Below are 9,656 nucleotides of genomic sequence, written 5' to 3' on the forward strand. Positions count from 1 at the left end.
TTTATGGCTCATATCTGCTGGGAGAAAGTATCCTGTTGATCCAAGTCACTCCTTCATCCACACCCACAACATTACATGGTTACTGCAGGCACTCCACAACCACAGCCAACAGACCATCAAACAGACATCCAGCATGAACAAGTGTTGCATTCCACAGGTGCGACTTTCAGTTGTTCAACCATACTGAACAGATGTGCCCCTTTCAGTGCTCTATGACAAAACGCATATCAAGGCTGGATTATTCCACCAGGAAATGGATCATTTTTTGGGCTCACTTTTCTGTCAGATATTCTAGGCAGCAGCAGCACAGTTTCAACCTCACTTGGACTCATTTTTGTCACAACTATCCATTGGCTTTCCTTGACCTCAATCGTCAAAGCTAAATGGAAGATAGTCCAGCTCTTTGATTGGATTATGTACCATTCTTCATTAATCCTTTCCTACATGAAACATGGAACATGGAAAAAACCTTTACATCTCTCTTGCTTAGCATCATTAGGTTTTTACGAGTACTTCTTGTATATTACCAAGAGGCCTAACAAAACCTGTTTTTTTTTTGTATCATCAATTGACCTATAGCTTTTTTTTGTTAGACAAATGGGTCCATCCTTTTATAGGTCTAACCCTACCATAGTGTTAGAGTGCACTTGGGTTACCATATTGTGGTTGACCGATTGTAATTTCCATCTATTGTGGAGGTAAGGTTCAGGTCCCCTCCACCTTTGTTGTAATTATATTTTATTCTATGAAAAAAAAAATGTAAGATTTGGATTTACCAATTTGTAAGAGAAAAAAAAAAAACTTCATACAAACAAGGTGTTGTAGATTGTGAAATAGAAAGAAGCCCTCACACAACTAGACGCACAAATTATCGTCAAACGAAAATTGTATATATATATATATATAGTTATATATTTTTTTTTTTTTTTTTTCAAATTAATAACAAATTTATGCATCAATTTTCATTTATATTTTTTCGAGGGCAAAACTTCCTGGTGTTTGATGCCTATACCAAATCAATAAATACATGATACACGTCTTTCCAGACATTATTATCACTAATTATAGAATAAATTAATATAATTCTCATCTTAGTGGATAGTTTAATTATAGTAAATTATTATGATTTGATGTAAACATTATATATGTCGCCATATAGCAGCAATGCAGGAGAGGGGAGGGGCCAATAATGAATATGATTATTTCTAGAGAGGTGCCTACCGACATCAAGTTTGCAAAATAGCATACACTAACCTCAACTCAGTTTCCATCAATGTCAAAGTAACGCTAATACTACTACACCTCACCTTCGCCAAATTCAAAATTTATCAATCCACAAATCGCCCGCCCAAACACACACCATCCCATCTCCTAATTTTCAAATATTATTACTACTATTTCTTTTTTCATCTGTCTCTGGTTTCAGCTCGTTCAGCAATACCCATACCCTAACTAGGGGTTCTAACTCATCAATTTCCCAGTTTTTGAGATTTATTTTCAATTCCCCATTTCTCGATGGCAAACGCCGATTCTACCCCAGTTGTTCCTCCTGCTGCTGCTGCTGCTGCCCCTCTCTCTGCAGTACACGCTTTAACTCTGTAGTTTAATATGTGAAATGGGGTTCTCTTGCTTTCTTAATTTTCTGTTTGTTTAGCATCAACATTGTGTGTTTTCTATTAGATTACTTTTTGAACTAGGTATTTTCTGATTTGTTGTCTTCTTTACACTTAGTTGTTTGATATGCTAAATGGATCTTTTTCTTAATTGTGGGATTTTGATGGCTTAGCATTAAAATGGTGTCTTTTTTCACACGGGGTTGCTCCTTTACTTTGAAATATAAACTGGGTATTTTGCCAATTGGATTTTTCTTGTTTTTTAGCCTCTCTGGTTTGATATACGAAAAGGGTTTGTTTGTTTTTTCTTGAGGAGTTTTTGTTGATTTTGCATAAAATGGTGTTTTTTTTTCATGGGGTTGCTTTGTTAGTTTGAAATCTGAATTGGGTATTGACCTAATTGGATTTTTCTTGTTGGCAGAGAAAAGAGAATGTGACACCGGCTAGCTCTAAAATTGCGGTACTTTTTCATGTTCTATTAATATAGAATTTTTGGGGTTTGGTTATTGATCTCTGTTAAACTTTGTAATTGAGGATTTTGGTTATTTTTGGTGGATAGGAATTGACAGAATCAAGGCAAGAGCTGCTCACTAGGATTCAGAGCTTGAAAACAGTAAGCTCATATTAATAGCATCTGTAAAAATCTATGCTTATTTTGTTGCTATTAATGGTATTTTACTAGTGGCTTCTTTGATGTGCAGGATCTTCAAAGCTGGAGATCAAAGTTGGATGGCCAAGTAAAGGTCTATCGTGATGTAAGTACATCCTTCTTTCATTTCCATTAGTTGTAAATGAATTTAACAGACTAGTTTGAACTTGCAATGTACTGATGATACATGTTTTGGCAAATTGTGAGGTATGACTTTGGAGTAGGTTAGCGGTGATAGTTTGTTTATTGGCTGGTGTTCTCTAATCTATCTGAAGCTTAATATGTATCTTCTTGGAAATAGAAAAGCTGTGGTGACTAGTTTTGGCAAATACCATTTGAGGATAGTGTCATCAATGTAAATCTTTCATTTGACATTCTTAACGAGTTCTGGTTGAAAAGGTAACTTTAGAATTAAAAACGGATGGATTTCAGCCAGCTTTCAAAATATGTTTGTCCTTGGATAGCTAAAACATCTGTAGCGTCTCCTGGAAATGCGAGATGATTGGATCAGCAATTACATCTAGGAATATCAATGTGAGACAAGAAATTTTTAAAGGGAGAAGCACAGGCCAGGAGAAAGGTCAATATAACCAAAGTACAAGGATATAAGATATTCCCAGTTGGTGAAATTTCCTAATGATCAAACCAAAACTTTAACCTTTTCTTTTGCAAGTGATATATTTTATTAGAATCTTGAGATTGGGAGAACATCATTATTTTTCTTAGCTTTTTGTTCCGAGTAGGATTTTTTTCCATGTGATGTGTGCTTGATGAATACAAAGATCTGCATGACAGATGGGAGAATGCTCCTTTCAAATAGCATTTGATCATCTGGAAGCCTTGTACTTCTTAATCTTATCCAGCCATTTAGAAGTTTCTGTTTTTCTTTTTTTACTTTCAATCAGGAATTGTCGGAGCTCAAGAAATCGCTGAATGTTGAAGTGGACCAGCTGAGATCCGTGAGCAATGTTCCAGTCTATATGTTTTCATGATCTTTTGAGATTCAGTTGAATATTTAATATATTACTATAATATTTTTTGAACCAGGAATTTCAAGAGTTAAAAACAACTCTTCAACAACAGCAGGAAGATGTCACTGCCAGCTTAAGAAACTTAGGGGTGAGCTGTCTTGTGCGTTGTAACTCTTTGAATTATGAAATTATCTGATGTCCACTCAGTCTCAGCAACATTATACTTCTTCCTTGCATTTTACAACGTAAATTTAACTGATCAATTTGACTTGTGTGTAATATTGAAGTAACAGTTGAAAAGTTTAGCTTCACAGAGATAACATTTGATCAAAGTTTAGGATATGAATTCCTGAAATTTGAGAAGTTATATAACAATATTGTTGGTGAAAGGTGTCAAACATTTGGAATGACCTAAAATGGAATGATTGCCATATAAAATTGGACGGAGAGAACAGCCTTTTTTTTTTTTTTTTTTTTGCTTCAGATTGCAAAGGAATTCTAATTTTTGTTTGTATGGAACTCCCTACAGCTTCAGGATGTCTCAGAAGAAACAAAAGAGGCAGAAGATGCCAAGCCTAATAATGATGAAGAGAAGACTCAGGAGGAATTGCCAAAGGACAGTGGTAAAGATACTGAGCAGTAGACTGAATTATGCACATCCTTTCCCTAAACTCATCTTCTCCGATGAGATATGCTTGGGCTTGTGTGTTAGGTTAAGAAGTGTTCTATTTTCATCCATATGAGATCAAGTCTTTCATTGGAGTATGTTTGATGGGATAATTTCCCTTTTTTTCTAGCTGTTAGTTCAAGCATTCTACTTGTACTGCTATTAACTTGCATATTTTATGAGGGGTCACATGCCCTGCTGGTGGCTATGTTACTTTTATCTTATCTTGAGCTTTTCTAGAACTGAAACTTTACGCTTTCCAGTCTTCTTGCTTCTTGATCTAGTACGTAAGAACCTAAATAAGTAATCACAGGGTCTTGCGTTGAGTGCCTGATGTTCATATTGGTACCTAACGTTCTTACAGAATCAAATCCGAGAGTGATTAAGAGGCATACAAGGATGATCTTGAATTACAGTGTCCTAACAATCTTCTAGTTAACCCTTGAACTTCCTGCTCTTTTTCTACTCTCCTGAAGATCAAGATACAATTGTGTATCTGGTTACAGAGAAGTGAATGAAAGTTCTTGGGGGTTAACTTTTATACTAGTTTCTTCATAGCACCAGAAATGAGGGACTATGGTTTATGTTATCATTCTTGAGAAATATCAGAATTTGATGTTCGAGTTGGAACTTAGACTATTTACTTCAGGATGCAAAACCTAAAGTACATGATAACAGGGCTGCAACTCCTGTCAAATTCTTTATGATTCTATGTGGTGTTGGAGGTTTAAAATGAGACTCCATGTTCAAGGATGAGATATAACCATTTGTGCATTGATCATCAGTTAGTTTATCTCGTAGCCAGAAAGTGAATTTGCGTAGGTTCTGTTCTGTCTGAAGGAAAAGCTTGAAAATGAGGGTATTCAATTTCTCCTCTTATTTTCTTACCAATCAATCACATATGAAGCAATTTTAGAGAGACCCAAACAAAAGCCTATGGGGTTGCTTTTGTAATTGGATAACTAGCATTGAAAAGTGTCTTTATGTTGGATGTTTTAGCATTTTGATGATTCCTACCTTGTTCACGGCAATTTCTGTATTTATTATCCTTCTCGATTTGCTCCTCCTAGTTGATTTTTCATCGTTTCATTAAACAACATATAATTTTAGATAGGTGAACTTTAGATTGGGTAAATTTTAAAAATAGTCAGATTTACAACTGGTCGTTCAAAAATAGTCCAATTTCAAAAGTAATCGAAATTTAGCCACTTTTTATATAAAGATAAATTTGAGCGAAAACACTGTTCAAAACTCGGAAAATACTCCAGTATATTATGTTGGAGTTCCAGCATAAGTATACTTGAACTCCAGCATATTATATTGGAGTTCCAGAATAAGTATGCTGGAACTCCAGCATAATATGATGGAGTTCCAGCATAAGTACACTAGAACTCCAGCATAATATACTGGAGTTCCAGCAAGTATATTGGTCTAGTATAATATACTAGAGTTTGGAGCACCAGTGCACCGAACTCCAGTATATTATGCTGGACCGGTCTCTATTGCAGCAAAATAGTGGCTATTTTTCATTGACTTGGTAAACGCTGGCTATTTTTGATTGACCAGTCCGAAAACTGGCTATACCGTGCTATTTTTACCTTTAGATTCGTTCTATTAGTTGCAGGCCCGGTCCTCATGATAACTTGAAGTTACTTCGTTGGTCTATCTTACATGCATATATCATAATTTTGCGACCTTTTCATTACATTGTAAAAATGACATCATGTAGTTACTCTAAAGGTCTGATTCTGAATTTCAGTATTCGGTTCAATTTTTTGGAATATAAATATCCTAAATTATCTTAAAATTAAGATTTTTAGTTCACAGATTCAAGACAAAATAAGTAATGGTTAATCCCAAAATAGCAGACCTAAAAATGGTTGGTTGTGCACTTTGCCGCTTTTCATTCCTAATATCCAGAAAGAACAACTTTATGCAAAATGTTAAGGAGTCTGATGAAACTTCTAGTGACTGCACTAATAATTGGATGTGTATCATACAACAAAACGGATTTTCGAGTTATATGTACTGATAATTAGAAATAATTTATTTACTATAGTTTAATTTTTTATAGTAGGTTACTTGTCTTCATATCAAAGTTATCAACTTATGGTAACTGTGGACAATCACATGTAGTTTTTTCGAAAGTCCATCCGATAAAAAGCACTTTTTCAAAATAAGCAAATTATAAAAGTTTGGCCATACATGCTACGTAGTACGGTAGTAGTATAATTTAACTAATTGTGTTCCGTTACTACTAACCACTAATTTAATTTAATGGACTGTCAACGGTGAACAGCCACAATCCATTTCCTCATAGCCAACTGAAGAAATTACTAATTGGAAAAATAGCTAATGAAATTGTGTTTGAGGAGAACTATACGAAAAAATTCTGAGGAATTAGAGGCTTGGCAAAAAGAAGAATTTGAGAGGCAATTCCAAGAGGAAAGACATCATTTTGGCCTTGACTTTATAGTATATAAATTTTTCTGTAGAGGAGCAAAATGAACAAATTAAACAAAATAGGTGAAACAAACTCTTAATCAGCTAACATACCATAACATGCTCCAATGTCATTAAACACTCAACTCAGGCGGATATGCATCTTTTTCAACTTTGATCTACAGAAAAATTATGGTCTAGTAGCACTCTTTATTTTCTTATTTCTTAGTAGTAAATAAATTTCAATTTTAATTTTTGTCTTTTTCAGATGTCATCACGCTTACTACATATAGTTAGTTTTAACTGATTCTTCACAGAAAAAACTAAACCCCAAATAGAGAGAAAAAGTTAAAAAGAAAAAAGAGCAGCAAAGGATTCTTGTATAGATTACTAGTGCATGTAACCCAAAAGTAGTAGTAGTAAATAGTAAGTGCATGGCAGCAGGCCCAGGAGCATCTTATGTCACTATCTATCTTCCTTTCACTCTCATCTCTTAAATTCTTTCTATCAATTACTTTATACAAACAATATTTGTGATACTACTCCATTTTCTATCTGCAGCATTCTCCACTACTTTCTCTGCCCCTAATCTACTCATCTCTCCTTCTTATGGCCTCCTCTCCCTCTGCTGCACCTCCACCTGATCAAGAACAACAACAACAACAACAACAACCACAGCTTCCGCCCCTTCACTACACGGTCCTCTTTAATATTCTGTTTCCTAGTTTTACAATTTTGTTCTTTTTTTTTTTTTTGACTTAACCTGGTTTGTTTTGTTTTCACAGACATGGGTTTTGAAAGTTTCTATCCACTGTCCAGGCTGCAAGAGAAAAGTCAAGAAAGTCTTGCAAAGCATTGAAGGTTCTCTTCTTCCCTTCTAATCTTGCTTTCTTCGTTTAACTCTCTTCTATTTCGGGTCCCTTTTTAGTTTGTATATATGTCTAATAAAAAGGATTAATTAATGGACAATCATATCTATTTCTTGATTCACTCAAAATTTGTGAATATATATGTGCTCAAGTTAGATATATTATAGGAGTATATATATCTAACATCCATTTGTTACTATAGGAGTATTTATATTAACATAATGAGAATGTATACGGTAGAGCCAAGAATTCTAATAAGGGGTTTCAAAAAAGTGTAAATTGTCACATTTAGTATTTTTGAACCACTTTTGTCACTACATGAAATTTTTTAATTTTTTTTTAAAGGGATTCAAATATATATATATATATATATATATATATATATATATATATATATATATATATATATTGCTTGTTGTACAGTATAATTTTTGGATGAAAAGAATTCTTACGTGTGGTTATGCTACTATATATGAAAATAATTATGGGTGTTCTGTTTTTTTTTTTTTTTATTAACTTTGCAGGTGTTTATACAATAGATATTGATCCACAGCAGCAAAGAGTCATAGTAACTGGAAATGTTGATGCAGAGACTTTGATAAGGAAACTAGTGAAGAATGGAAGGAGTGCTGAGTTATGGCCAGAGCCAAAACCTTTAATAAAAGAGAAGAAACCGAAGCAAAACGAAAACAGTGACGACGATGAACAAGAAGAAGATGATGAAAATAATGAAAAAACAGCTGAAAATTCCGAAGCAAACATGAGAAATAATGGTCCTCAAAGACATGGTGTGAGATTTGGTGGGGTTGAGACTATTACGTTGGATGTAAAAGAAGTAAGACAAGATGACAGGTCGGCGCCGGAGAATGTTGCCGCTGTTGAGAAGTACCCGGCGGCGGAACAAAAGGCCGGCGGTGGCGGAGGGCAAGGTGGTGCTAAGAAGAAGAAGAAAAAGAAAAAGAAGAAGAGTGGGAATAGTAACTCAAATGCGACTGCAGGGTCTAATGGTGCACCGCCAAGCAGTGAATCAGAAGTGGCGAAAATGGGTCCCGGTCAAGTGATTGATCAAGCAAATCCAGGCCACTCATTTCAGCATCCTTATTCTAACCCGTACGATCAGAATCCGCCGGGTTATTGTGTTCCTCATCAGAGTTATGTGGTTAGTTACAATGCAGCACACCCTACCATAAGCGCTGCACCATCATATTACTATGTTCCATCCTCGCCGTACATGCACTCTGATTTATATTCCAAGCAATCTGCGCCGTTGGAGTCTTTTGAGATCTTGAGTGACGAGAACCCTCATGCCTGCTATATCATGTGATCATACTGCTGAAAGATAATGTGGCATATTGAGCTAGTATGAGAATTTTGGCAAGAATTAGAGTTTCATTTGCAGTTGCATTTTACTTTAATTTAGATTTAACATGTATGTAATAGGATCGTATCATTTCTCGATTTTGACGTTATATCATGACTAATAAACATATTGTAGAATGTAATATGCTACGTCTAATATGTAGTAATTGCATACTACTACTGGTAGAACTTTATGTTGTTTCAATTTACTAATCGGAGTGGATATGTGACGCTAACTAAACTTGTGATACTAAGGAGAGGGATCAAGATTTTAAGTCACTTTTAGAAGAGTGGAGAAGTAGTGTTGATCCGTTTGAGAATTAAAAAGCAAGGGTGAAGTGCACCGATTGTTTAACTAAAAAATGGAATTTTGACTAAAGCTATATTTTAGAAGAACACGGGTTACTGATAATCGCAAGAATATATAAAAGAGAATAATTTGAATAGCCAGAATATAATTGAATAAAGCAAGTAAATCAAAGTATATTCAGATGATTTTCCGTGTCTCTACAATTGTTCAGTCTTCTCCTTTTATAGCTATCTTAGATGTAAGTGCCTTGCTTTGGTCATAATAAAGTTATTATGGGCAATAAATGACATTGAATGCTACGTTACATAATCATTACATTTAAGACAGATTCTCTAACGTTTTCAACAGTTAATGCTTATCAAACATTGTATTTGGACCCTCGTATGCTGTCAGATTCATTCCTTCTGATTCTCGGATATAAATGACTTAAATAGGTACGGCGCCGTATCACTTGTCTGATGTCCCGTGCCTCTTCCTCTTTCTTTGCTCGTATCTGTTGTAACTCCTGACTCGTGGTTAATTGCGATTCTTTGACCATTTGACTAATCCACGTGTCTTGACACGTCACCTTTATATATAAATATAATTTTTCCCAATACAGATAGTCCCCCCCCTACCCCCCCCCCCCCCCCACTTTCCATTTATTCATCAGTTGAATATTTGGGAAGTGGATTTCATTAAAAGAGAATTTTTGTCACCATTAATGCTCTGACAAAATTGACGCTTCAATTGTCACTTCCATTTAATGCGTTTTTACACGTGTCATCCTCTTATTA

General features: G+C 35.0%; 2 protein-coding genes across 2 annotated transcripts; both read left to right on the forward strand.

The window, feature by feature from the left end:
- The first annotated feature begins 1,174 nt into the window (after nucleotides 1-1,174).
- Nucleotides 1,175-4,148, forward strand: LOC109220138 (CAP-Gly domain-containing linker protein 1). The gene is made up of 7 exons (XM_019384602.1): nucleotides 1,175-1,581; nucleotides 2,035-2,073; nucleotides 2,173-2,226; nucleotides 2,315-2,368; nucleotides 3,168-3,221; nucleotides 3,310-3,381; nucleotides 3,763-4,148. The coding sequence occupies exons 1-7, from the start codon at nucleotides 1,516-1,518 to the stop codon at nucleotides 3,874-3,876; spliced, it is 453 nt and encodes a 150-aa protein (XP_019240147.1). The 5' UTR covers nucleotides 1,175-1,515; the 3' UTR covers nucleotides 3,877-4,148.
- A 2,722-nt stretch (nucleotides 4,149-6,870) lies between these two features.
- LOC109220139 (heavy metal-associated isoprenylated plant protein 36-like) lies at nucleotides 6,871-8,756 on the forward strand. Its single transcript, XM_019384603.1, has 3 exons — nucleotides 6,871-7,041; nucleotides 7,128-7,203; nucleotides 7,736-8,756. The coding sequence occupies exons 1-3, from the start codon at nucleotides 6,952-6,954 to the stop codon at nucleotides 8,533-8,535; spliced, it is 966 nt and encodes a 321-aa protein (XP_019240148.1). The 5' UTR covers nucleotides 6,871-6,951; the 3' UTR covers nucleotides 8,536-8,756.
- Nucleotides 8,757-9,656: the final 900 nt, after the last annotated feature.

This window comes from Nicotiana attenuata, unplaced genomic scaffold (genome assembly GCF_001879085.1).
Source record: "Nicotiana attenuata strain UT unplaced genomic scaffold, NIATTr2, whole genome shotgun sequence".
In the NCBI taxonomy this organism is placed as follows: Eukaryota; Viridiplantae; Streptophyta; class Magnoliopsida; order Solanales; family Solanaceae; genus Nicotiana; species Nicotiana attenuata.